The sequence below is a fragment of the Osmerus mordax genome, chromosome 19, assembly GCF_038355195.1.
Source record: "Osmerus mordax isolate fOsmMor3 chromosome 19, fOsmMor3.pri, whole genome shotgun sequence".
NCBI classification, from domain to species: domain Eukaryota; kingdom Metazoa; phylum Chordata; class Actinopteri; order Osmeriformes; family Osmeridae; genus Osmerus; species Osmerus mordax.
Genome location: NC_090068.1, coordinates 7,586,240 through 7,613,409, shown reverse-complemented (window position 1 = coordinate 7,613,409; position 27,170 = coordinate 7,586,240). Strand labels below are relative to the sequence as shown.

Sequence of the window (27,170 nt, the reverse complement as noted above, 5' to 3'; positions counted from 1 at the left end):
ATTCCCTCCATCTCCTTTGCCAGCTCAGTGGAGCTTGCAACGAAGAATAGAGAGGTTTAAACAAGGTTAGGACTGAGAGGAAATCTTTGGGTCACAAAAATAATTTGTAGGAAAGATAATCTGCCCTGACGGAGTTTTGGCGAGGAACTGAATACAGACTGCTCATTGTGGCGGAGTGCATCATTTCAACTGTGAACTTCTTTTTTTTTAAACAGCTCTTTTTTTCCGAATCAAAGCCAAAACAGGATCCGCAGACAGAAAAGTAATTAGAAAGAAAAACATGTTTACCATGGACTTTGGAAAAGCTTTGGTGCATATAAAAAAAATATGATGGAGTTGATGAGCCGCGCTTGGCCAAAGCTTAACACCCAGGACGTGTCAGAGTGGAGCGCGCTACCACACCGTTGGCAGAGACGGACAACAGCATGAGTAGAGCTCGTTACAGCCCGGCGTGTATGCAAAGCAGAACATCTGGCAACCAAGAGCAAGCCTCTTGCCCATCCCCAGCCCCCTTTCAGCAGGTGTGTGCATGTGAGAGAGACAGAGAGTGAATGAGAGGTGGAAGAGTGACGGCTTGTCTCTAGGCCCACCAAAGGAAGAAGACTGAAGGCTTCACACTGCCCCACCTCCCCCCACAGACACACACTGCCCAACCCTCACCAGCTCCCCTCTACCCCCCCAGCCTCAGCCCCTACCCAAGCCGCCTGTCCTCCATCTGCTTGGCATCAATTTCCTCTACAGCGAGGAGGCCCAGCAGCATATGCCACTGTTTGGATAAGCGAAGCTCGGCTCCCTGGGTCAGCCTTTCATCTGCCCCACTTTGATGGGCCTCGGTGGGGATGGCTGGCTTGGCCGGGAGGCGGATGTGGATGTGTGGAGGTTACAACTCTCATCTCATTCACCACACCTCAGAGGACACGCAGGACTGGTGCAGGCCATGTGAGTGCGTGGTACTTACTCATCCCTACTTACTCGTGAATCATCCCTTCGTCCCACTTGTTCTTAGAATCACTGGTGCCGCCGAGCTGAATAATAACATCAGCCCGGTTCAAGCATCTGTGACCTTTTATCAAAACATCTTTAGAAGAAAAAGGCAGCATGCAAATAGATTGTTGTTGACTAATTTCATATTTGTTCTATCCTAATTAGTCATTCCTTCTGTTTGTTATTGCTTTCTTCAGTGGTGAGCCTGGGGTATAAAAAATATGAAAATTACTTTCAGAGCAGTGTGAAGGATGAAAAAGTAGCAAAGCGAGCCCTGTGTCAAAATAGCAATTACACGGCAGTCTGATTCATGAGGACAAAAGCCGAGTGTGGTAAGGAAGGAGATTAGTAGAGTTTCATTACAGCAAACCCCAGGAAATCAATTAGTCTTCTCCCCTGAACTCTCTGACACACACACACACTCCTCACACACCTCCGCTGGTACGCGGAAAGGCAAACGTGTCATTCTTAGCCTAATGAGACCAACACACAGGTGAACAAGCCCTGCTCAGATTGATCCACGAGACACTTGTTGAAAAGGCCATGTTTCATGTGGATTCCTGCTGTTGTTCTGACAGCTGCTTTCAATACAAACAACGCAAAACGGACCTTGTAGTCCAACGCAGGTCTATAGTATTTTCATTAAAAGTACAGAATCCTAGCGGACCAAATATTGAATTTGCCTGAATGTGGAAAGGTAGATCTATATATGTCTAGCCCTCAGGCTCCTGTGTTAACCCAGCTGCATTAAGTCCTCATCCGGCTGGTATGGTCCACTAGCAGCCCCCGAGGCTAGGCTACAAGACTAATATACCTCTCAGATCAGTGGTTCCAAGCACAGCCATGATGACATCATGGCTGTGCTTAATTAGCTCGGCAGCGCTAATTAAATCAAGGCCGCTTCTGCGGGTGTGTGCGAGCGTGCACGCGTCGGGGCGCGCGTGCCTCCAAGTCACACGCCACTGTTCAAACAGACATTCCGGAAGACTGTCGTTTTTTTCCCTCCATATTTCACCCCGGCGGGCGTGGCCCGTCTCATTTAAATGCAGCTCATAATACAGTGGCCTCGGCTGTGTCTGGGTGTGCTGATCTCCTTTAGAATCAGGACCATTTGAAAATGTCAGGCTGCCCTAGTTAGCAATTCAAACAACCTAAGAGGCAATTATGCCTTTTTCGTGTTTCCAGCGTGCCCCGCTTCATCAAAGGCCGACACGGCGCCCGACGTTTTAATACGGCGACACGGAGGTAAATGTTTCGGAGCGTATGAAAAGGTAACCGCGCCGATCTGAATGTCTCCCTTCCACCCCCCCCGCCCTCTCTCTCCCCGCTCGCCCCCTCGCTTTCTCTCTCAGACCCTGCCTCATCTCTCCCCTCGTTTCCCACACAGTCTATCATTGACGAGAGTCGCTGCTGTGATTGAGCCACTGCTGGAGGAGAGCTCTGAATAGTATCATCACTCCCTGGGCTATAATCATTGGTGTCAGTGGTGGTGGGGGGTGGGGGTGGTTATAGGTGGGGGGGGGGTGGGGGGTTATAGGTAAATCAGGGACAGTACAGTCACTTTCTTCTCTCTCTCTCTCTCTGCTCCTGTTGAATCATTCCATGGGCGTCCTCTCTCTCGTGTCTCAGCCTCCATAACCGGATCTAATATGCTGGTAAAAGGGCTCTCCGAGCACCCTCTTAAATAGGACATAGAACATTAAGGAAACTGTTGTTGCCCGGCAGATGGATGCTAGTAATTTGTTTTGGTGTTACATAATGGCAACAACAAACGGCTCAGTGGTGTGGCCCTGCAACACATTTAGGGTGCGAACAAATGAAGCTGTGTAATACACCTCTCTCTGTCCATTCACCCGCCCCCCCCCTCACACACACACACACACACACACACACAGGGGGGTGAGTATCACTGAGTTGAATTGGTTAAACTCACAAATAAAAATCCTTTTGGTGCATCGGCAGTCAAAGTTTGGGAAAAGAAAGGAAATTCAAACAACATCAAAAACCTAGCTCCTCACGAAAAATTATGTTTTTAATTAGCTCATTGTTGACAATGTGTGTACTGTAATGACTGGTACAGTAATATGTGTCTGAGCCTGCTGGGATGTCCCAGTTCAGTCCTGTAGGAGACATGCTGCTGTCCTTCCCTTCTGGAACGTGTGTGTGTGTGTGTGTGTCAGTGAAATGTGCTGCCTCGTGGTGGATTGTGGAAAAAAAGTAGGACATTACTATGAAAGCAGGAGTAGGGCAGGACGGATGAGGCGACTCCAGAGCTGCAGGATGAGTGAGAGAGAAACCGTGTGTGTCTCCGACTGCTTCACACACACACACACACCTCACCGCACCTCATACTGCTACATGCCCTGGTGACGCCGCACGAAGAAGGCCGACTTCTATGTTTTTAGTATGGGTGTTGTACAATTCAAAATGGATGCAATTAAATCCTTAAGACTACATTTTCCATGGGCCCCGTCTAAATGAGAAGCCCCCCACCTGGTGGTAAAAACGAGCATGCTAATCTATCAGGCCTACTAGTCTAAGGATGTTCTTTTGTAGATAACAAGCTACAGCATAGAGAGCTGGCCAGTGTGAAGGGCAAGCTAAGAAAAGGAGTCTTAAGAGAGATGAGGAAGGCGAGGGAGTGAAGTCAGAGAGGAAAGGAAGAGAGAGAGAGAGACTAGGTTATTCAGCTGTGGAATGCAATAGCTTCTCACACAGGGGCGTACCGTATAATTTACCAAGGGAGAATAACGGCTTGCCACCGCCACCCCGTCAAAGGTGTTGGGGTGGGAAGGGTGGAGGGTGGGTCTGGGAGGGGGGGTGGAAGATGGGGGTGTCGAAAAGATACAATTTCACAGCTGAGCACGCCCGTCTATCCCTCCGGCGGCAGGGGGAGAGGATTTCACACCTGAGATGGTAACAGCAGCGGAGATGGGATCAAACTGACACACCCAGAACCTGATTCTCTTCATGAAGGAAGTTGGCTTCTCTCTTAGCCGGGTCTAAACCAACAACGACTCCCAACGACAACACAAAACATTTACTTACACGTTATCCTGCCTTTATCCCCCATTATGGCATTAGCTCAGGCTGGAGGATGACCGAGGCCTGATGTTGTTTCTCAGTTGGTCACCCTGTTCTATCACCGATGAAACCTTTCTTAAAAAAAAAAAGAAAAGAAAAAAAACTGGTCGTTCACAGTTCTGGGAGTGTATCTCGAGCTCCATCGCATCTAGCTGCAGCTCCGAGGGTCTGGACTGGGAGCCCACCCTCCAGATGGACCCAGGCGAGTGGAACTAGGACAGCACTGTTACCCTGAGGGTGTCTGGCCCTCCAGCCCTCCCGACCCTCTCACCTCGACACGGGTCGCCAGCTCCATCTGGAAACCGTGGATGCTCTTCTCACCATCACCAGACCCAACCACGGGGCCATGCCCCCCCTCTCCTCCCTAGCATCACCATGACGATGCTATTTCAGATCATTAGGTGTCAGTCAGCGGAGAGACGCAGAAAAAACCAACGTCCCCCACTGAGGAAATCAATCTGCCGTCTTAAGCCCCCCACGGCAATACAAACACACTCTGTATTACAGTGGCTGATGAGAATCAAGCGCCGTAATTGCTTTTTAAATCACTACGTTAATGACAAGATCTTGATGTAATGCATTGTAATCATGCTATTAATATGGATAGGACTCTGGCGTTCGGAGCCATCTGTTGTGCTGGGGGACCGATGGACGTTTTCCAAAAGACCTGCTTCATTTCAAGGACTGCATTTCTGGACGTCGTCCATGGCCAACATAATCAATTTGAATGCCACCGATGCTGGGAGATGGGGGGACCCAAATTGACCCATCAATCTCCCATTCAGCCACTGTTTATTCAGCCTTGCATCAAGGTACTGTCAGTCAGACTTCCACGCTCAAGCGGGAGGAGTGCTTGCACTAGAGAAGGGCGTTAAAAGACTGTACAGAGGCACAAACAAAGACTGCTCGGCAAACACACGAGCCCTTGTCGCAGAGCCGGGGCTAGTGAAGTGGCGGCGGCTGCCTGGAGTTGCCGCTGAGAAGAATCGTTTATACAGGGGTTTAAAAGAGCTGCTTTGGTCTTGACAAAAGCACATGTACCGAGAGAAGCTCCAGAGGTATCTCACATTCCTCCTTTTTATGTTTCACCATCAAACTTTCTTTCTTCGCAAACTTTTCCATAGCGACTGAGGTGAAAATATGGGGTGTTCGAGTTGTTCTTTTCTACAACTTCAATGGGTACCTCGTTTCTTTTTCCTTCTCTTATGACTAATGCATTTCCAGTACAAAAGCATTTGTTGCTCAAAAGTTTCACTGCAGAATCGGCAAGAACGTGCCTCCACACATGTGGTCGCTGGGGGAACGAGGCAAGGTCTTTTTCTTCCTTAAGGGTATTTTTCATAGCTCTACGATCATTCTTTGGTTGCGATAAATGTCACAACCTGACTTCCATGCTGGGGAAGTGCTCTCGTTACTGTCACCGTTCACAGTTGTGTTCTCATCAACCGTCTGGGGAGCTGTTGTTCCCTTTGAATACCAAAATGGCCCCTGGCTCCAGCAGCGATTCCTCAAGCAGACCTCAAAGGACAGCATTATCAGAAGTAAAAGGTGAGCAGTAGAAGATACAATGCTCTGAGGTCTGCTTCAAGGTGTGCCTCGAGTTTTTTTTGAAGGAGTTAGACTTTTTATTTGCTACCTGTCGATTTTTTGGGGGGGTTGAGATTAAAGAACTCTTATTTCTTGATACAAGTGTTTTGTGAGTTCCTTAGGAGGTTTCAAAGTCTTTGAACAGGATGCTTTCAAAATCCGCTCACCCTGTAGCTGAGGGCAGTATCATTTGTGATCTACAGATAGCATCTGTTTGTCATGGCACGTTTGCATTTATTTTTTTATTTTTTTTGAAGGCAATTTAAATTTCAGGCCGTTTACCTGCTGAAATAGAAACAGAAGATCTCTTTTAGTCTGTTGCTAATTGGCACGCCTGTATACACCCCCTCAGAGCAGAGGAGTGTCGGGGGGGGGGGGGGGGCTGAGGGAGGGGGGGGTTGCAACACGTTTCATCTCTCCCTCCGCAGATTTCTTCATCTGTTGTAATTAATCACGTCTTTAAAAGAACAAAATGTAAATACACCGTTGACATACTGCCAATTAATTCCCCGATTCCGTTCGGTTCAGATGCTTTCTGCTCAACCGAAGGGAGTTTCAATTAAAAGTTTGGGAGGGTGTTATGAAAGCTTTAATGGTGTCCCTTTGTTCCATGCGACGCATCCTGGGAAATACATTCCTCCTCTACAAAGTACTCCTGCACTGTGTAATCAATTCCCTCAGCATCTTCAGCCGCGAAAGACGAGGAGAAAAAAAAATCGACGCTCTCAAGTCTCTCCTCTCATTGTCTGTACAACAACAGTTTTGTTTCTAACCAGCCTTGAGATCATCTCGACAGAGTTCAACGCAGTTCAACCATACCTGCCCCTGAGACGGCTTCTGGTGCTTTCCGACTGCCTGAACTCCCCTAGAACCAGAGCTGCTGGTGAGACCCACGCAGACTGTGACCGCCAACCGGGGACACGCACCCTTCCTGCTGGGGGGATAACGAGGAGCACTGGTGTGCCCAGACACACACAGCTACACACATAACCAAACCGGCATCTTTCACACCAAATGATCCACCTGCCACTTGTGGCCCTGACGAGGCCAAATGTCACATTGTGGTGAAAGCCATCCCCCATGTTGACTGAGAGCCCCAGAAGCCCGGGTATGCCTGGGTCCTCGTGGACACTAATTGCCTCCTGTCCCAATGAGAATCTTAGACCCTGACAGTGGGAGGCAATGATTCCCCTCTCCTCCTCCTAACTGGGTTATCTGACCTCTTTCTCAAACAAAGAGGGTTTGGCTGGTCCATGCTGCCCCATCTCTGTCTTCCATCATCAGTGACCAGCACATGTCATAACGCCACAGTAATTGGTCTAGTTGGCCAGCAGCCATGCAATGATCCAAAAGTGACAGTCAAAATGTGGCTGGCTCAATATAGCCTCATGCCATATACGTTCTTGGCAATGTAATAACAGCAATGTGGGAGGTCTTTTGTCGCTCAATAAACTACATTTGAATTCCTTTAACTGTAGATTAGTAACACATCTGTAAAATATATTGTTCTTGTAGGCACATTCACATATTATGAGAGACGACAACCATTGTGCGGTACAGCTTCCCTGAACGACCCTTGAGAGCGCTCCAGAAAAGGAATGCCTACGAAACCACAATGAACTTTGTTACACGTTGAATTGTTATTTAACCACATTTATTGCTAGTGAGTGACTGGCCACCGGTAGACTGTGAATCGCAGAGGCTTAATGTTGTGTTTTAAAACTAAGAGTACTAAGCCATTAGAAGGCTTCTCTGAGGAACACTTGAGGAGCCGTATAAAAGTTACAACCCAGTAACTTTAAATGCTACTACTTTAAAAAGTCACGTTTTTTAAATAGTGGAACACATGGCCCGGTTTCCCAGAGAACCTAAACTACAAGCTTCAATTTCACGACCCTGCCAAGACATGATGTCATGCAACCAGCCTGTTTTTATTTTCCTCTCCACACACCAAGTTACATCTAAATGAATGCTTTATGGCAGTCAAACTAAAGCTAATTGGATTGTGAGGCACCGTAAATAACAGTGCTGACTTGTGCCAGATTGCCCGTGCAATGACAGCACGATTGGCACGGCAGCTTGTTTTAATATGACAAACAGGAACCACAGAGCATGATCTCAAACCATGATCCTCTTACAGGGGCCTTTGTCAACATTCACCGATCATCCTATAAGTGGTGGGTGAGAGCAGTGGGGGCTTGATTCATGTCCTGTGACTACCATCAGTAGGTTGAGGTAATGTTTGTGGTTCTGTGACAGCCTTCAAGACAGTGAAACATTTAAACATCAATCAGTCAACGAAACCCATTTGTGAAAATCGGCGTGTAGGTTCTTGTCATCCCCAGGGTGGTAGTGAGGCAGCAAGGTGAGGAGGCAGAAGAGGTAGCAGCACCAGCAGAGGTCACACAGCCTCACTGACATCACCCGTCTCCCAGTTCATTCCAGACAGTCTGTACCAATCAATACTTCCCACCAAACTATCTAATAATCACTCACCGACTTAACTACGTCACCTTCAAGAGTAGATATGTTCTTTCTCTCTGCATTGCAGAGGGAAAAAGAATGTTTGAGTGTATGCGTGTGTGTGTGCCCTAGAGGGGGTGGAGAGCAGAGATGTGTGTGTGTGTGTGATTTGTAAGCAGTGCAAGGTGTTATAAACACAGCAGCACCCCAGAAAGAAAACAGAACAGGCTCTGTGATTTCACCTCCGCTTGCCTCAGGCATCTCTCAGAGCATCAGAGAGCTACAGCATGATAAACTCTGAACAAGGCAGTGTGCCTCCCATCTGCACCCACAACAACATCAGCTCTCACGGATCCAAATTCAAATGGAGCTCAATAACCCACCATGGATGACAGATATACACCCCGGCAGTTTGCGTGTTGGCTGAATGTGAGATATTAACCCTCTCACACGGCCCCTTTGCACAAGTTCAACTGCTCACGATTTAGTCGAGAAGTCTGTAAGGGATGACAAAACCCAACAGGCCTTTGAGGGGGGAAATGGATAAATCTATTGGAAGTCAGGGGTCAAACTACATGTGTAGCATTCCCATTTATATAATACAGTGCCATCACATTGTCTGTAAAGCTAATCCACAACAGACATCTTTTCATAGTTGTTCTCACGAGGTGGAAAAACACTTGATTGCATTGGACTGAAGTAACAGCCATAAATTAGAATCATGTAGGACTGCAGCTGATGAATTCTAAAGTCTGGGAATGAGACTACCCATCTATGGTGTGGCAAGAGTGCCCTCTGGTGAACAAACAATACCTTTAACAATCAGCCTGAGAAAGACGGGCCTGACTGTTATGGGAGAGGCGAAGCTGTTTAAGTACTTAACACATGCATCTGAAACTAAGGAGGGTTAGTTTCTCTGCTCCAACACACCTGATACAAATGAATGGTCGTTATCGGGGTTCTGCTGAGTTGGATAACGACCCATTCATTTGAGTCAGGTGTGTTGGAGCTGGGAAACATCTAGATTCTAGAACATGCAGGACTGGTCCCTGAGGGACCAGGGTTGAAGACCACTGCTGTACTAACTATTTGCACACAGAGCACATAGGCATACGTCTGTCAGTTCAACTTATTCCTCAAACGACCCTGCAGATTTCACATAAGCATCACTTTGTGTTTGACTACTTCCTACATCTGAGAAGTGCTTCTATTTCACAAGCAATCCCTTCCATCACAAGTATTGGACTTTCAAAACATTAAATGCAACACTTCAGTAGCAACCCACGACAGAAGTGCCCTCAAAAAAGGGGCCAGCACCGTTGGTTATAGCCAACGTAACATGAATAATGGATTCACATTGTGGAGCCTTGAGCTCAGGAAAACTGCAATCTGACTTGAGACTTGGCCATTATGAATGGGTGGCTTACCTTGGAGTTGAGGCTGCGAGGCTGACTGAGGTTAAACAGGTTGACACATCACTTCAGTGCATCATGCCCTGAGGCAATTATTGAATTCAGGTGTTTGAGCCCCGCACATTGCTTACAGCCAACTGAAGTCCCTAGCTTTGACTTGTGCTACGTTCAAGTAAGCCACTTTGACACAAACAAACAATGAAGCAGTAACGGAGACCACAGTTTTTTTTTTTCATTCTTTCTTTTTACAAACGTGTACAATACAAAACTACAAATTTCAAAGTCCCCTCGTACATTTTTCTGCTGAGTAAAATGTGTACAGTGGTCAAATAAACAGACCAATAGCATGAGACAGGACCCAACAATTCATACAGTGTTGGAGAAAAAACAACTAATGAGGAACTTGACATGTCATTACATACAAAAGGTAGCGCTCACAATTTATACCAAAAAGAGAAACGACAAAGTCGGCATTCACACTACAAACATTTTCTAAATCACACTCATATTTGTATTTATTTCCAACATACTAGTTACCATGTCTTACTGAATCCCACAGAAGAAAGACACATGTGTGTGTGTGTGTGTGTGTATAACACGAGTCTAGTAGTACCTAACCAAGTCCAAACTCAATAGGCTGCCAATGAAGTTGGTTTGGGACCCAGAATGACCCGTCCACCTGATTACCAACCGTTTCCAAACACCGTGGGTCCAGTCGGCTGAGATGACTGCCCACCTGTGCGTGGCCACTTCAAAACAAACAGCAGGACTCGTGTTTGACAACCTCCCTGTGGGTGTGGCCTGTGTCAGAGCAGAGCCAGCTCCCCTCCAGCTCCTGTGAGCACGTGTGTGTGTGTGTGTCTACAGGCCATGCAGGCTGGTGCTGATGATGTCCATGAAGGTGGCCTCTATGCGGTAGCAGAGCTGGACGTCTGAGTCGGCTCCCCCCAGCTGCTCTGCCGTCCTCTGGGACAGGCTCAGCTTGGAGGCCCCCGCGCCCAACACCTCCTGGGGCTTCTGCTTCAGGTACTGGAGGCCTGCAGCAGAGAGGGGGTGGAGACAGAGGGGGGGTCACACATTTGAGACGTTCTCTTGAAGAGCCTTGGTGCCGGTGGTGCCGGACAGACGGTCGGGGGGCGGGAGCGGCAAACTCACGGGCGATGAGGGGGTCGATGTCCCTGGCCTTGGTGGCCACGTCGGAGGCACACACCTGGCCCACCTGCACCAGCAGGGCGGACACGTCGTCGTAGAGGGGAGGGAAGGCCTGGCAGAAGGCCACCAGGCACGGCAGCGTGGGCATGAAGAAGGAGAAGCGCTTGGCCCGGGTCAGGACTGAGGAAGGGGGAGAGACACGGGGGTGAGACCCAACAGCAGAGGGGGCTGGGAGAGAGAGCGCGCAAACGGGTTCTGCACGGACACAGGTCCACCAGCAGATGGCGGTGTGATATCAAGAAACAACAGAGAAAGAGGAAATCTTTCATATAAATCGGATCCTTGAGAAAAGGATAGAGCGACACAAATGAGGGGAATCATGAGGCTGAGCTAAATAAATGCCCCAGCGAAGAGCAGAGAACAAAGTGAGAGACCACAGACGGAGAATGAAGCTAAGCTAGGGGGCTAGCCGGGAGGGGGACTGACCTGTGAGCAGGGTTGCCATGACGCTGACGGCCAGGCGGGCCACGCTCAGGGACTTGGGCAGGGCGTACTGGGTGCACAGGTGAGACAGCAGCTGGATGGCAAAGATCTGAGGAGGGAAACACACCCCCCCACACTGAGTCACACCCCGCCTGGTCACCGCGCCTGTCCTCCAGTCGACATAGGACAGACACTGGCACAGAGGCGTCATCGCTGTGGGCTCCACGGCCAGAGGAGAGGAGAGGGGAGGAGGAGAGAAGAGGAGATGAGAGGAGAGGGGAGGAGATGAGAGAGGAGGAGAAAAGAGGAGAGGGGAGGAGATGAGAGAGGAGGAAGAAAGAGAAGAGGCCAGGAGAGAAGAGGAGAGGCCAGGAGAGAAGAGGGGAGGAGAAGGAGAGGAGGAAGAGGAGGGGAACTCACCTGCTTCTCCAGCTGAGGCTGGGCCAGCAGCTCGGGGATGAAGTCCAGGCAGATGTGGATGGAGGGGATGCCTGCCACGGTGAGGGGCAGCAGGGCCTGAGGGTAGCCCTGGGAGGAGACGGGCACAGGGGGGGGAGAGACCAGGAGGTGAAGAGGGAACAGCGAGGGGACGGAGCAGAAGAAAAAAAGATGATACAAGGGGATTAAGAGAGAGCTCAATAATCAGTGGATGAGTGGAGTGTTTACTAGCAGTAGTATAATTTGATAAGCCATTTGATCCAGAACACATGCACGCACACACACATACACACACACACACACGGCAGCTTGCGCGAGCAGCATGAATCCGCGGTGGATTACTGCGACAGAGGGGCAGGATTGCGGTGATGAGGTCTAACATATGGCGGGCGGCTCGTCGCGGGAGCGCTGCAGTCATGCAGGCTCTCCGAGCGCCGCTGCTGTTGTTGTTGTTGTGACTCGCAGCACTCCTGCGGCTCGACGCCTGCCGCGTCTTAGCTGACCGCGCTCCGACTCGACCACATGCTCGTTTCACCATGCTAAAATGACGTTTTATATGCCGTATATAGAGCGACCTCAGCAACTTGTGCAAGGTTATAGGACCCATGGCTTTCTGGGTGAAGGGGAACATCCTGTTGACATTCCAATACAGTCACTTACGATTCAAATCTGTTCTGATCGCTATGTATTTAGAGGCTCCATAGAGATTTTCCAGGACCTTCTTTTTTCAGTGGAGCGGTTGTGAAACACGAGAAGCCGTCGATCAAGACCAAATCGCAAAAGTGAACGTGAGGCAGTCAGGCATGGCGTTGAGAAATACACGCGTCTCCTCGTCTGCGGAGGGGGGGGGTTACCTGGAAGTGCACTAGCTTGGCGATGTTGGGATCGGCGATGAACATCTGGTGGAGCAGGCAGCAGATGAGACACTGCACCTCCCTCAGGTCGCTGAGCAGCCCCCCCTCCGGCTCGCCGTCGCCCCCCCCGGGCTCCGCGGGGCCCCTCACGCTGCTCAGCAGGCTCTCGCCCTCAGAGCCCAGCTGCTGGCCCTCCGAGGAGGGCAGACACACCTCCAGCAGGATCTGCACCGCTGCACTGTCCTGGGGGGGAACACACACACACACACACACACACACACACACACAGAGTGAAGGTCATTAGGGAAGTGTGTGTGGACTGTGTGTGTTTGTATGTGAGGTGTACATGTGTATGCGTGTGAAGTATGCTTGTGTGCCAGGTGTGTATGTATGTGAGATGTAGTGTAGGTGTCTGGTGCGTGCGCGCGTGTGTGTGTGTGTGTACCTGAGCAGCCAGCAGGGCGTTCTTGAGCTCCTCGCGCGTGACCTCAGGGGTGTCGGGCTGGCCCGTGAGGCCCAGGTTAGAGATGGTCTGGCTCTGCCTGTCCAGGTCGGCCGTCTCCTTCAGGTGGGAGTTCAGGTAGGCCTTGGAGGCCAGCAGGTAGCCGTTCAACATGTGGAGGACGATGTCCATCAGGGGAGGACACCTGGACACACACACACGTAAATCCCCCAAAACAGAGGTAACCTCCTCACGACAGCAATGTCCAATTTCATTTCAGCAATGACTCCCGTCTCCAAGTATGGAGTCTGCAGCTCTAGAGTGTGGTAGCGCACCGTAACTAACCCTAACCGCCCAGCAGAGGTATCCACTGGGTCTCACCCTCTGCTTCCTACCGGGGCTGCGTAGGCGCTCCCTGCATGCCGCGCTCCTCACCTGTACACCCTGCGGTGGCAGCGCAGCACGATGAGGGGGTCCACCATCAGGTCGTTCTGGCTGTACGTCTGCTGCCTCGCCATCTTGGCCGAGGGCTGCAGGGCGTTGACCGTCATCACCCACAACCTGGCGCCGCAACACAGGGACGCCGGCGTTACACTCACACAGGACAAGCCACGCCCCCCCCCCCCCCGCGCGCCCCCCGGCCGAGCCACACTAGCCAGAGAGCGTGGTCACCTCGGGGTCGGTATGAACCGCTTTTGGAGATGTCCCCAGTATGTCTTTAGCGCCGCTGCCCTGAAGGTGGCTGGGATTGGACAGATGGCGTTTTCTCTGACAACTGGATTCTTCCCCTCTGCAGACAGCTGGCTGGCTGTCTGGGGCGGGCTTCAATCAATGTGTGTAAAGAGAGGTCCCCGCTAAGGCCCTGCTCCTTGATGCATCCCAGCTTCCTCCCAGGGGCCACGGCACCATTCAGCACCAGCAGGAAGAGGAGGAGAGGGGGAGGAGAGGGGGGCGTAGGGCAACAATCCGTGACACTTTACCCCTGGAGAGTCCCCCCCATTGTTCTACCCCGCACTGAGCTTCTACTTGTGACTGTGAGAGAATGTGTGTGTGTGTGAGAGAAAGATCGATCGGCTCCTCTCCTCTTTGGTGTGGTGATCGTAGGGGACCTGCGGGCCCCGTGTTATCATGTCCAGTTAGGAGGCTGGGAGCTGCACGACCTGACCCAAGTCCAGCTCCTCAGTCCACTCACACTCAACACAGGGGGGGGGAAACAAAGGAAATGACACGGGCCCTATCGGGCAAAACCAACCGTTCTGCAACCAGAGAAACCCTAACCCTAGAAGCTGTACTAACACCCAGCAGGACTGAGGAACACCCACCTACACCCCCATCCCCCCCCGGGCTGTCCCGGCCCTTGCCCCCGGCTCCGGTCCTACCTGCGGGGCATGACGGTGTTGAGGACCATCCACAGCTTGTTGAGGGTCTGGAGGATGCGCCTGGGGACCCCTGGCTGCAGCAGCAGGGTCATGCTGCCCGTCAGGGCCTCGGCGTAGGGCATCAGGTCCCCCGCCGACAGCAGAGTCAGGTGCTCCAGGATCCGCATCAGCCTGGGCCCGCTGGACGGAAGCTTCTGGAAGGCTGGAGGGGGAATGGAACGCTTTTAAAGAGAGAGTTGAGGTCTAGACTGACTTGTGTGTAAAACCACACTGATATGGGAAAACACTCCGTAGGTAGAATGCTGTGGAAATGAGGTCAAACTGCAGAGCCCGTTTCAACTGTTCGGTTGTTTTAGATCAGTGTCGAATGACAGACAGAAAGAGCACATATCTCTGGTTGTAAAGGAGAGGAGAGAGAGAAAGTAGGGAGAGAGAGAGAGACTTCCCACTCCCCTTTGTTCTGCAGCTGAGTCATTCACTTCCAAAGGTCAGGCTTCACATATAACCGGAGGCTGGTCAAATCACACACAGAGAGAGAAACTGAACAGTCCAGCTAGCCTCACCCTAACCTCCCAACCAGCCTCTGAGACCTGCAGCCTCTCTCCATGTCCCTATCCTGGAGGTGCTCCCCCCCCCCCACCCCCTCCCCCCTGTCTTAAACAGGCTTTCATCCAGTGGCACGCACAGCTCCGAGCACTTACACAAGCGACACGAAGGGAAAACAAGCCCTTTAGGTTAACATCCTCCCTTTGGTTTTTACAAAGGAAAGCGGTTCTCCACAGTGGCAGACCGTTGGATTAAATCATGTTTGGATTTCCATAATAAGATGTAGTTTTGCAGATTAGATTAGCCTTGCCTTGGAGCACGGGGGGATAAACTCACAAAGGAGAGAGAGAGAAGAAACCATAAGGACTGTGTGTGTCTGTGTGTGCGTGTGTGATTAGGCCTGCTCTATCAGAAGGCCCGATCTGTTATTAAAGTCTAATAGCAGTCTAATCCTCCAGACACTGGGGCCTGAGGGATTACTGCACACTGATCTGGAACAAAGAGGAGGGAAGGAGGGTCCAGGCTTTCCTCTAAAGCTCGCGATCTGCTGTTTACCAACTTGCCATACCCTCTTCGTTCGCCACCCCTGCGTCCACCTAAACCCCTCAGCCAAGCTAGACTAATCTCAGGATCGGGATAATTAACCCCGACTTAAATACTCCGCCTTTCCCATCTGATTAGCCCCTCGCCCTCCCACCCTCCCATTCTCTTACCCCCTTCCCCTTTATTGATTACCCAACCCCCACAAATCCCCCCCCCCCATGCTCACCCTCGTGCAGCTGGCTCTGGGAGTATCTGCAGGTGTTGCTGGGGAGCAGCATCCTGCGCAGCAGGGGCAGGGTGCCCGTCACCTCCTCCTCGCACACCCAGTCCTCCACCATGCACAGGTGGGGGTAGTTGGTGGCCAGCAGGCGCAGCAGGGCCGAGTGGAGGCCTGGAGGAGGGGACGCGGTGGGGGGGGGAGAAGATCGTCAGAGGGTGGGACTGGGGGTGGTGGAATAGGGAGGATGTTTGTAGTTGATCGTGAGGTATCAGTTTGATTCCGTTTGACTCTGTGTTCGTAATACAAAGCTGAAGTCGTGGGTGGGGTTTCCTCGATAACACAACCTGGTGGACAGGGTAAATGTGTGCAGTGGGGGGGCCAGGCCTCGTACCTCCCAGCTCCTGCTGGAGCCCCTGGGCCTGGGTGATGAGGTACTTGATGGGGATCTGGTCCATCAGAGTGGCTGAGTAGGACCGGGGCTTCCTCTGCATCAGAGCTGGGGAGGAGAGACGGGGGAGAGGAGACGGGGGAGAGGAGACAGGGGAGAGGAGACAGGGGAGAGGAGACAGGAAAGAGGAGACAGGAAAGAGGAGACAGGGGAGAGGGCGAAGGTGGAGCGAGGAAAGGGAGAAGCCAAGGGAGAAGCAGAAGCGAGTAGAGGAGAAAGATGGAGAGGGGGAGAAGAGAGGCGGGGCGGGAGAGGACAGAGAGGAGAGGGAGAGAGACGACGACAACAAGAGAAGAGAGGCTTTATTGGGATGGACTGTGTCAGTGGTAGCCCAGCGCTTGCAGTTCCAGGAGCCATAGTGATTTTTCACAAACGTAGGTTCATTAACACTGCCGATGGGCATCATCATTCTTCCTTTGGACGGAGCAGGGAGCACTTAGATAAACACAGCTATTAAAGAGAGAGCAGGGGAGAGGAGAGGCATAAACCTTGATGTAAATGAGGACTAATGGCGAGGGCTGGAGGAGAGCTCACCATTAAGAGGGGAAAAACACTGACTGGGCTCGCTGCAACCTGGCCTAACCTACAGTTGTCCTACGCTCCTGTGGCTAAGCTAGCATTCTGGCACCGTCCCCGTCACTGAGCCGAGCGGCATCGGAATGAATGAAAAGGGCTGGCGGTGCCAGAGCCAACCCCTCCAACAGGAGGGGTGAATCACTCTAGAGAGATGGAGAGAGGGAAAGAAAATCCTCTCGCTCAACAACAGGAGGCCAAAGCCTGACTAGGTGTCTGCCAGACGCACTCCCTCAGTCTGACATCCTGCACACCTTCCGGAAGAGACACAACAACAACAAAAAGACGCCTGGATAGTCGAGGTGGCATGCCACCGAGGAGGGGAGCGACGGGGAGCCGGGGCGGAGAGGGTGTCGGGGCTCGTACCCAGGGCCTTGGTGCTGACCAGGAGGGCTTCCTCGTAGGACAGGATGTAGTAGAGGATCAACAGCTGGGTGGTGATGCTGTAGCGCTGGCGACCTCGCCCTCCCTCGCCCTACAGACAGAGAGAGAGGAGGGGGGTTACAGTGAGTCACAGAGAGAGACACAAAGCGAGAGAGAAAGGAGAGATGGAGAGACAAGGAGAAAGATTAATAGAGGAGAGAGAGAGAGGACAGAGAGAGAGCACCAGACGGGTAGAGGCAGACAGAGAGAGAGAGACAGAGAGAGAGACAGAGAGAGAGAGACAGAGAGAGAGGACGAAGGGGTTGACAAGGAAGGGTCAGGGACAGGTCAGCTGCAAACGCATCTCTCCACGGGACAGCAGCGGCCCCCTCCGAGCCACAAATCGTCCCCTCTCTCCTTGCAGGACCAGCAAGGCGGAATAAGAGGATGAAGTGGGTAGGGGGGTGTGTGTATCACTACATGGCTACTGACGTATGACATCATTAAATGCAGTATGTCACTGGCTGCAGACACGGTAATAGGCTGGGGGAACCGTAATGACATTAAAGGCAATTTACTCTGAACGGCCTCCAAACAGGAGGAATGAGGAGATTAATTGAAACCGACTACAAAGTCTACATCATTTGATGCCGCCCCCCCCCCCCCCACCACCTCCTCCGGTGGGCTTCTGTACTGGTGGCTGCTAAACACGCCGCTCTCTGCAACCTTAGCTGTGAAGTTCCCAGCCTGCCAGATCCATGCTTCAGAGTGGGAGAGGGAGCAAGATGGGAATTGTGCAGCGGCATTGAACGACGCGGACATATTACAGCACGTCTGGCCGCAGAGTCAGAATCCCCCTTATTGAGTTACTGGCTGTGCCGGTGTGCTCCCGGCGACACTTGTCTTTACTGATGAATTTCCCCTCCGGGGTCCCCTTGGAACGCGCGTATCAACATGATGGATCGATGCAGAGGGATAGGGATATTGCCTGTAAGCCTAAACCCCCCCCCCCCCCCCAGGATCACTCACGGGTGCAGAGCCCAGGAAGACAGCCAGGATCTCCTGCTCGGTGATGGGCTGGTTGGTGGCCTCGGGGTTGGCCTTGGAGGCAGGGGTGAGGATGGAGTTGATGTACACGTCTATGAGGGGCAGCAGCTGGGTGTGGAGGGGCGTGGACGTCTCACACAGCTGCCGGTAGATCCAGTCCTACGAGCACACACACACTCACACAGTTAACCTGACTCAGAGCGCTCTCTTCATTAGGACTCTACAGAGATAAACATCTGAATTTCCACTTGTACAGGCCAGGTGTGTTGTCTGTGCTCCCAGGCCAGGGGAGGTCTGGTTCCCCCTGTGTGCCCAGCAGGTGGAGCACCGGGCCAGGGGAGGTCTGGTTCCCCCTGTGTGCCCAGCAGGTGGAGCACCGGGCCAGGGGAGGTCTGGTCCCCCCTGTCTGCCCAGCATGTGGAGCACCGGGCCAGGGGAGGTCTGGTTCCCCCTGTGTGCCCAGCAGGTGGAGCACCGGGCCAGGGGAGGTCTGGTTCCCCCTGTGTGCCCAGCAGGTGGAGCACCAGAACAGGGTGCCTCCTTACCTTGATGGAGACCTTGTGCTTGGTGAAGGCCCGGCTGCGGAGCAGCTGGTAGATACAGTGGATAGGCAGGAACCCTGTGATGTTGGCGCTCAGGTTGTTGGTGACGGCCACCCTCACGGCATGGGCAGTCACCACCTGGGGGGAGGAGGAGGAGACAGACTCAACGCTCTGCTCTGATAGGCCGTTCAGGTAAAACGCCCTGGGGTGAGACCTGAGGGACTTGGGAGGGGGTGAGGTGAGGTCGAGAGGTACCTGCTCGGTGAAGATCTCCTGGGTAAAGATGGTCTTCATCTTGCTCAGGGAGCTGGGCTTGATGGCGATCTGGAGGAGGAGCCAGAAAAAGACAGAGGGGGGTTGTGACATTGAGACGGTGGGGAACCCTCTTACTGAGAACATGAAGCTGTGTTTCAGCCGCGCTGAGGCAGCGCTCAAAAAGTTTTTTTCCTCATTGTCCCAGTACCGTCCCGAAGTACAAAATGAACCGTCCCAAACTGAACTTGACCTGTCCCAAAATTTACATTTTTGTGTTTTTGCACATTCTGACATGGGTCTAGGTTCATTGCAACACTATTTAAGTAATCCATACTGTCGTGGGGCTCAAATCAATGTCTGAATTTCAATGTGAATACATACACCAAGAACAGACCATTTTCTTGCTTGTTTCATGGTCGGGCGAACACAATTCTTGGTGTGGCTGTAGTAAAAAAGCTTCATAAGGTGTGAAAAATATTTTCTACAAAAAGTTTGAAAAAATATTTGCTTTTCTGTTTTTCGATAATAGGTTTGCATCATTGATGAGTACTTGATGAGGACTCTACTAAACTCGACTGTACTCTATTGTACTCTGAGCTGCTTTAGGCTTCTTTGATCCCCTCTCTCCTCTCCTTTCTCTGTTCCCCCCCTGAATATTACAGTCTGGCCATTTATAAAGCAAAACAGCTGGTGATGTATGTTACTGGGATAATTATGTATAACGAGTTTCATCTATACACCAGTCTTTCACACTGAGAACACAGGGGGAACAGATTTCCCTGGAGGCCTTAGGAAAATGTCCCCCCCCCCCTGTATATTACAGTCTGGCCATTTATTAAGCAATACAGTGATGCATGTTACTGTGATCATTATGTATGTTACTGTGATCATTATGTATGTTACTGTGATCATGATGTATAATGAGTCTTCATTTATACACCAGTCTTTCACACTGAGAACACAGGGGGAACTGATTTCCCTGGAGGCCTGAGGAAAATGGTTCCCCCCCTGTATATTACAGTCTGATGATTTTGGACGCAAAACAGTGACGCTGGTGATGTATTTTACAGTGATCATTATAATAACTATAATAAATGAATGATCAGGTCATACACGGACCATATCACTATTGGATTTTAAGGCCGTAATGTTTTAATATAGGTGTGCATCTACATATTAAAGTCCAATGTTGTGACAATGTTTTTGTATTTGTATTAGCTATACATCCATATTTTCGTGAAATTCCTGACGAGTGTCACTGTCAAGAGCTAGCCGGTGAATACCTTGTTCATAGTTTATGGAATAAACTACACATTTGGCTCGAGCTAAATGTCACGATATGTTTCACCTGCCTTGTGTTTAAAGGTATTGAGCCACTGGTGTATGCATTTTATATTGTTACAGTCTATCGCCCCACAGTCATCTCAAAGTCTGTGTCAAACTGTCCCAGACATCTTTTTCATCGTTGCCGGGACGACGGGACGCCGTTCATTTCGAGCTCTGCTGAGAGGAACACCCCCCCCCCCCCCCCCCCCCCCCCCCCGAGGCTCACACACCTGGCATTTAATCAGCCCCCTCCGTTCCTACTGGATAACACTTTCTACACGGCACAGCCTATGATAGACAGCCCTGGGGTGAAAACAAATAGGTCCGTAATCGAATCACTTTGCATCTCAAAAGATGACAAATACAGTGGGATCAAAATACACCAGAACTTGTTGCTTGAGTGTGTGTGTATGTGGCTCTGCATAGCTGCAGTACAGTATATCTACACACACACAGAGACAGAGAGACAGAGAGAGAGAGAGACACAGAGACAGAGAGAGAGAGAGACACAGAGAGAGACACAGAGACAGAGACAGAGACAGAGAGAGAGAGAGACACAGAGACACAGAGACAGAGAGAGACACAGAGACAGAGAGAGACACAGAGACACAGAGACAGAGAGACAGAGAGAGACACAGAGACACAGAGACACAGAGACACAGAGAGACAGAGAGACAGAGAGACAGAGAGACAGAGAGACAGAGAGACAGAGACAGAGACAGAGAGAGAGAGAGAGAGAGAGAGAGATAGGCAGGTGTATCGACCCCCCGCCCCCACCCCTTCACCTTACCTTCATCCCCAAAGTGGAGCACACCAGCTCGATGATGGCGCTGAGCTGGTTGCTATGGAAATACATGGCAACCAGTAACAGCATCTCTCCGAATGAAGCAGCTACGCCCGCAGCACTGTGTGACGTCGAGGGGTAGGGGGGGGGGGGGGGGTGAGGGAGGGAGGGAGGGAGCAAAAGACAAGAGGGGAGAGATTTAAAACAGCCGTTTACCATGCATCTTAGAGGATGGCACTTTAATAAACTGATTATGCCGTTACACACACACACACTGCCACAGACACCCCCCCGCCCCCCCTCACAGCCCCCGCCAACACTCATTTACCTCCCCGCTGATGGGCCCACAGTTACAGATTTATAGCCCAGCGCGCACACACACCCACACCCACAGACTGAGGACAGGGAAAGCTGGGTGGCTGCAATGATAACTCATAGTGGATGAAGCTCTTATTAAATTCCAAAAAGCCTGTCAGAGCCCATCTGGTGTACACACACACAGCTAACACTCTCACCCTGTGTGCGCACACACACACACACACACACATCCCTGCTCTGTTTGTTTAGAGGTAGACAGTCTGCTGGCTTTAGGACAGTGATGCAGAGATAGGTGGCGGAAACTGGGACATGAACACACACCACTGTTTGGCCAAGAACAGTCTAAATACTGCCATCACGTGACACACACCACCAAACAACACGAGATGCAAACATTCATCTTGCACAAGACATTTACCCTTGTAAATGTTTCATTACGTAGGCCGAATTGTTCTCAAAACTAGGTCAGTTTTATGCCATTACTGCTAATAATCATACAAATGTGAAACACGGTAACAAAGAAGATGATGTTTTTACCTTTCAAAGTATTCCTCCTCCTTGATCATCCAGCTGAGCCACATCACCATCAGCTGCTCCTGCTCTGGGGTGCTGCACACACACACACACACACACACACACACAGAGAGAGATAGAGAAATGTACCACTACTGCAACAGTTCAACCCCATACAACCCTAGCTAAACAATGCCATAAATCCCAGCTTGTCTCAGATCTCCACAGCAGTGGGACCCAGAGGCTGGGAAGACAGAGAGAGAGGGAGGGTGTGTGTGTGTGTGTGTGTGTTGTCCCTACCTGACCAGGGTGGGGAAGGCCAGCAGCTTGCAGAAGGACAGGGAGACAAAGCGCACCCCGGCAGGAGTGGCCGGGGGGCGGCTGGTCATCAGCTGGAGAAGCTGCTCCGCCTCCTCATCGGTGGGCCTGGGGGGGGGGGGGGGGGGGGGGGGGGGGGGCAGGTGTTACACGCTGACACACACACACCACAATGACCATGCCCACACCCATAATCAACCACACACACAAAGTCTCAACAAACACGCCGACATCTCACGCCGACAAACCCACTAAATCGCCGTACGCACGCGCACGAGCCACGCGCACAGAGGGGCCGACCCTACCGGAGGCCCGCGATGCCCATGAGGGCGCAGTAGAGCCGCAGCAGGGCGCTGGCCTTGACCACGTGCTCCTCGCGGAGGCCCGAGTACCCGGAGCTGCTCTCGGCGTCGCTCTCGCTGTCGTTGGGGACGTGGGTGCTGCGGGAGCGCGGCAGGATGGCCACCAGCTCCAGCAGCAGCTGCCGGCGCATCTGCCACAGCACAGAGCTGCTCTCCCTCTTACGCTGAGGGGGAGAGAGAGAGGGGGGGAGAGGGAGGTAGAGGCACATAGAGAGAGAGGGGGGGGAGGGAGGTAGAGGCACATAGAGAGAGGGGGGGGGGGGAGAGGGAGGTAGAGGCCCATAGAGAGAGATGGGGGGGGAGGAGAGGGAGGTAGAGGCACATAGAGAGAGGGGGGGGGAGAGGGAGGTAAAGGCACATAGAGAGAGAGGGGGGGGAGAGGGAGGTAGAGGCACATAGAGAGAGAGAGAGAGAGAGAGAGAGAGAGAGAGAGAGAGAGAGAGAGAGAGAGAGAGAGAGAGAGGGAGGGTGGGGTGAAGGTAGGGAAAAATGTGAAGGCTATGGGTGAGTTACTGTTGACATATTTATGCAGGAAGTGAGAGATTGTACTGTGTTTGTGAGTGAGTGTGTGTGAGGAGGCTGAGTGAAGGAGGAGGTTGTCGTCCCCTCTTCTCGGGGGCCTCCGTGATGACAGGTTCCCCCCCCCCCCCCCCCCCCGAAGGGAGGCGGGGGCTCGGCTCACCTGCTGTCCGTTGCGGATGAACATGCTGAACCAGGTGCGGACCTTCCCGTTGGTGCCCAGCAGCAGGCCGCTCACGTAGGAGACCAGGGGGCTGACGGCGTCGTCCGCCGTGTCCGGCTTGTAGTCCAGGGTCAGGGCCACCCCCAGGCCCGGCAGGTGACACTCCTCCACCTGGGAGCAGTCAGGAGCACAGGGGTCAGGGGGCTGAGCCAATCAGATGCAGGGGTCAGGGGGCTGAGCCAATCAGATGCAGGGGTCAGGGGGCTGAGCCAATCAGATGCAGGGGTCAGGGGGCTGAGCCAATCAGATGGCCAGGGAAACGGTGTGTCTCCCAGAGTGACTCACCACCATGGCTCTGATGTTGAGGGCCTGGGAGGGGTTCATCTGACACAGCTGCCGCAAGGCCTCCGTCCTGCGACGGCCCCCCATGCTCTCCTCATCCTGACGCTCCCCGTTCTTGATCAAGCCCCTGCACACTGGAAACACACACACACCAAAAAAAATCAACGTGACATTACTAATGTGATCTTGTGCAAAATATTGCATTAAAAACAAACTAAGGCCTGAGACATAACATTTTACAAAATGTTAAGTTGCAAAATCCTATAACCCAATTCAGAATTTTTCAATAAAAGGCATACTGTATTTCTGCCTAGTGTGTAACTTAATGTTCTTGCTTCATCTCTGTCTGGCCAATTTCACCATCATGTCAAACGCCCATAGACAACCAAACGCTTTATAAATGAACTGAACCGTAAAACAATGATTCCTTTATGTGCCTGTAAAAAATGATTTATCGTCTCTCAAAAATCTGCATTTCACAAAACACATCTCACTCTGCCGGTTTGTCACTGCAAACTGACAGTTTAAAAGGCCAAATGTTTATGGTTGGCTGAAACTACGACATGGCACTGAAACGATATTTAGCATCCATCTCCCCTGCTTGTAGAGAACGGCATACTGCACGTTGTAAAATAAGCATGGGAGCTAGTTACCGCTTCACAGTAAAACGTGATCGCGGCTGATACTTCAGGACCGGCCTGCTTCCACAGATTCCCCCTAAAATTGATTAATTCCCCCCACGGCTCCGATAAAAGGGGCCATTGCTAAAACAAGCCAGGAGTATTCGCTAATGTTCAATCACTGCTATGTTATGCAGCTCACTGTTTCCTCCTCGAGCCTCGCGCAAACAAGCCATTGACCCAGCCCTGACCCCACAGTGACGAGAAGGCACTAGAGGCAGCCAACATCCCATTTCCTCATAATGCGACTCTCCAACCTCCAAACACACTCCCTCATCCTGAGCAAGACAGTCATATTCATTGTCTTTCCACACACACACAAAAAAAGAAAGGATACATTTATCTGCCCCGGAGGCAGATACATGGCTAGAATTAGAAGGGACATATTTAATTGGACGGGAAACGACATGACATGGCGAGTCCATAATCTTTCAGGCTCCCGCAGACAGGTACTTCCATTAAGTGAAGTGTACTTGCTTTATTGAGCATCTGCTGACAGAGTATACGGGGTTCAACAGAAGTATTAATAAGCTGCTGATTAAAATCAGCAGCTTATTAATACTCCCCCCCCCCCCCCCACTTCACCCCAAAAACAGTTAGTTGCTTTCCTGTTCCTATTGGCCTTGAATGCAAACGACGGGATGGACTGTACCTTCGTTGAAGCTGTCGGGGACGTTGGCGACCAGCAGACACAGGAACCAGTCGCCGTTGCGCACGTGCAGCAGAGCCTCGGCCACGTCTATGATCGGCAGCAGGGAGGGCAGCTCTGTGGAAGACCGCAGGTTTATTGAAGTTCAATCTCTCAGAACAGACAAAATCCCCAAAGTGGTACTTTTGATGGAACATTTCACACCATGATTTAATGTTGGCCCGACATGAAAACACATTTTTGATGTACCTGCTTGTAGGATACAGAGTACATCGGCCACTTCTTCCAGGTACACAGGACTCTCGAACAGCTCAGAGGACTTCATGAAAAACTCTCCATTGGAGTCAGTCACCTAAACAGAAGGAATATGAAATGAATGAAAACAAACAACTGGTTCGATAGGCCACACGGCAACATGCGACCTGGCGTTTCCTCGCAATACACTAACATCATGCCGTGTTACCTTGTTCATTATGGCCAGCAGTTCGCTGAGGGCGAGCCTTAGTCTCCTGAGAGGGTCGCTGTGTTCAAACTCCAGGGTGAGGCCATGCTGGAGCTGGGACACCAGGATGCTCTCTCCATTAGAGCCCCCTGCCTTGTGTCTGTCAGGGGGGAACAAACGTGTCAACACCTATCCAGCATGCTGATCACAAAAATTATGTCTGAAGACGTGCCTGTTTTCATGCAACATTGCACATCAAACGTTCATATCAAACAGTGTGTTGGTTGGCTTGTTTGACTAATCGGTCACGTTTTACCTCAGCTGTTGCTCCTTGCGGGCGTCCTGCTCCAGAGCGTGGAAATCGACGGACAGGAGTGCCACAATGGAGTTGACTGCCTCCACCCCTGAGAGCAGGCGTAGGATGAGCTTCTTGTCCTGCGCCCAGGCTTGGCTCTGGTCTGCTGGGGCACACAGAGCCATCCTCACCAGGCAGGGCAGCAGCAGCCTCAGCTCTGGGTCACTGAGGGCTGCCAGACGCACCACGTCCACCTTCTGCATGGCCTCAAAGGCATAGGAGCTGACAAACTGCAGCCCTGCACTGTCTGACATATCTGGGGCTGAAAGAGATGACATTTCAACTTCGTGTGGTAGTTTCACACTAAATTTGTTCACACCAGACTTCCTCTAAAATACTAATATGTCAGACAACGCGTGTATGACCAAACTATTTTAAATCCATACTTTATTTTTTGTTTTGTTTTTCCCTTGTCTTCCTTGAGGGTTTAGGTTGGTTGAGGGGCAGTTCTGTGAGCGTATGTGAAGCCCTCTGTGACATGCTTGCGTGTAAAAAGGGCTATCCAAATAAATTTGATTTGATTTTGATTCATGACAGCTGAAATGATTTATCCTGCATTAGTGCTATCATAAAGCCGGTGGCTGTAGTAGTTAGTTAACTAATAGTACCGGCTAATACAATCTAGCTAGCCTAGCAAACACAGGAAGCTAGCGAGACAACGTTAGCTAGCTAGGTTACACATTAATCAGAAAACAACACGTATTCAAGGACCTAGGATCCCTGCGAATTAAAAAAATACTTTCAGTCCACCCAACAACGTACCAAGATCGGGTTGTGGCAGGTATTTCGCTAGCTACCTACAACATCTACTTCTTAGCAGAGTAACTTAGCTAGCTAGCTACAGCAGTACGCTATCTACAGTACTTACGGGACAACTTAGAGCTAGAGCTACTCAAGTTAGCATTACTTGCAAACTGCTCGGAGTGCAAGATAAATCAACAATAAAAGCCAGTACTATTGTAAGAGGAACTATTCAGCTTACCTTAATAAAGATAACCCTTTATAAATGTTCAACTGGAAATGTTGCCTATTAGGCCCTCAGACCTCGGACTGGCTTAGCTGTACAAAGAAAACCTTGTGTGCATCCGTTGAGGCTCACTTTCCTCTGAGAGCTAATCTGCTAGCTCGCGGGCTCTGAGCCCCATTCTAAATAAATATTTGTATCTGCAAACGAATGCAATGTATGCCCAGATAAATAACTACAATGTAATCACAACAAAGTAATATGAGTAGGTGATTACACAAAAGTATCAAATACAAAAAGCAGGGAATGTGTGTGTAGCTCTTTCAGCCATCAATGCTAGCCATCATCAGACTGGAGAGTACAACTGACTGCAAGTAGGGAGGACAAACGTTCTGCTCTCAATGTAATCACAACGGAGAGTTCCAAGCGTCAACAAATGCTAAACTGAACTTATTGCTCATTTAAAATTGTCATAAAAAACACACTTATGAGATTTAATGTACAATACGATGTACGATGATATTATTAGTACATTTACTTTCGAAAACAGTAGTCAATTTTTGCTTGTTGACTGAGACGTTAGCATAATTAGCCTCTGTTGGACGACATATACGATAGCG

At 51.0% G+C, this 27,170-nt stretch overlaps 1 protein-coding gene across 2 annotated transcripts; it reads right to left on the bottom strand.

Moving 5' to 3' along the window:
• Nucleotides 1-9,763: 9,763 nt before the first annotated feature.
• On the bottom strand, nucleotides 9,764-26,845 carry ints2 (integrator complex subunit 2). 2 transcript variants are annotated; one of them, XM_067257620.1, is made up of 25 exons: nucleotides 26,569-26,845; nucleotides 25,548-25,848; nucleotides 25,253-25,391; nucleotides 25,039-25,141; nucleotides 24,793-24,906; nucleotides 23,464-23,594; nucleotides 23,119-23,289; nucleotides 22,380-22,600; nucleotides 22,057-22,182; nucleotides 21,781-21,852; nucleotides 20,932-21,046; nucleotides 18,816-18,884; nucleotides 18,564-18,698; nucleotides 18,001-18,177; nucleotides 16,975-17,083; nucleotides 15,979-16,083; nucleotides 15,594-15,758; nucleotides 14,279-14,480; nucleotides 13,335-13,460; nucleotides 12,903-13,104; nucleotides 12,458-12,700; nucleotides 11,586-11,693; nucleotides 11,169-11,274; nucleotides 10,686-10,862; nucleotides 9,764-10,567 (listed from the first exon to the last, which is right to left on the bottom strand). In XM_067257620.1, exons 2-25 carry the CDS (start codon nucleotides 25,838-25,840, stop codon nucleotides 10,392-10,394), a joined length of 3,585 nt encoding a protein of 1,194 aa, XP_067113721.1. In that variant the 5' UTR covers nucleotides 25,841-25,848; nucleotides 26,569-26,845; the 3' UTR covers nucleotides 9,764-10,391. The 2 variants fall into 2 exon arrangements, with proteins under 2 accessions (XP_067113721.1, XP_067113722.1); XM_067257621.1 differs by lacking the exon at nucleotides 10,686-10,862.
• Between the last annotated feature and the right edge of the window lie 325 nt (nucleotides 26,846-27,170).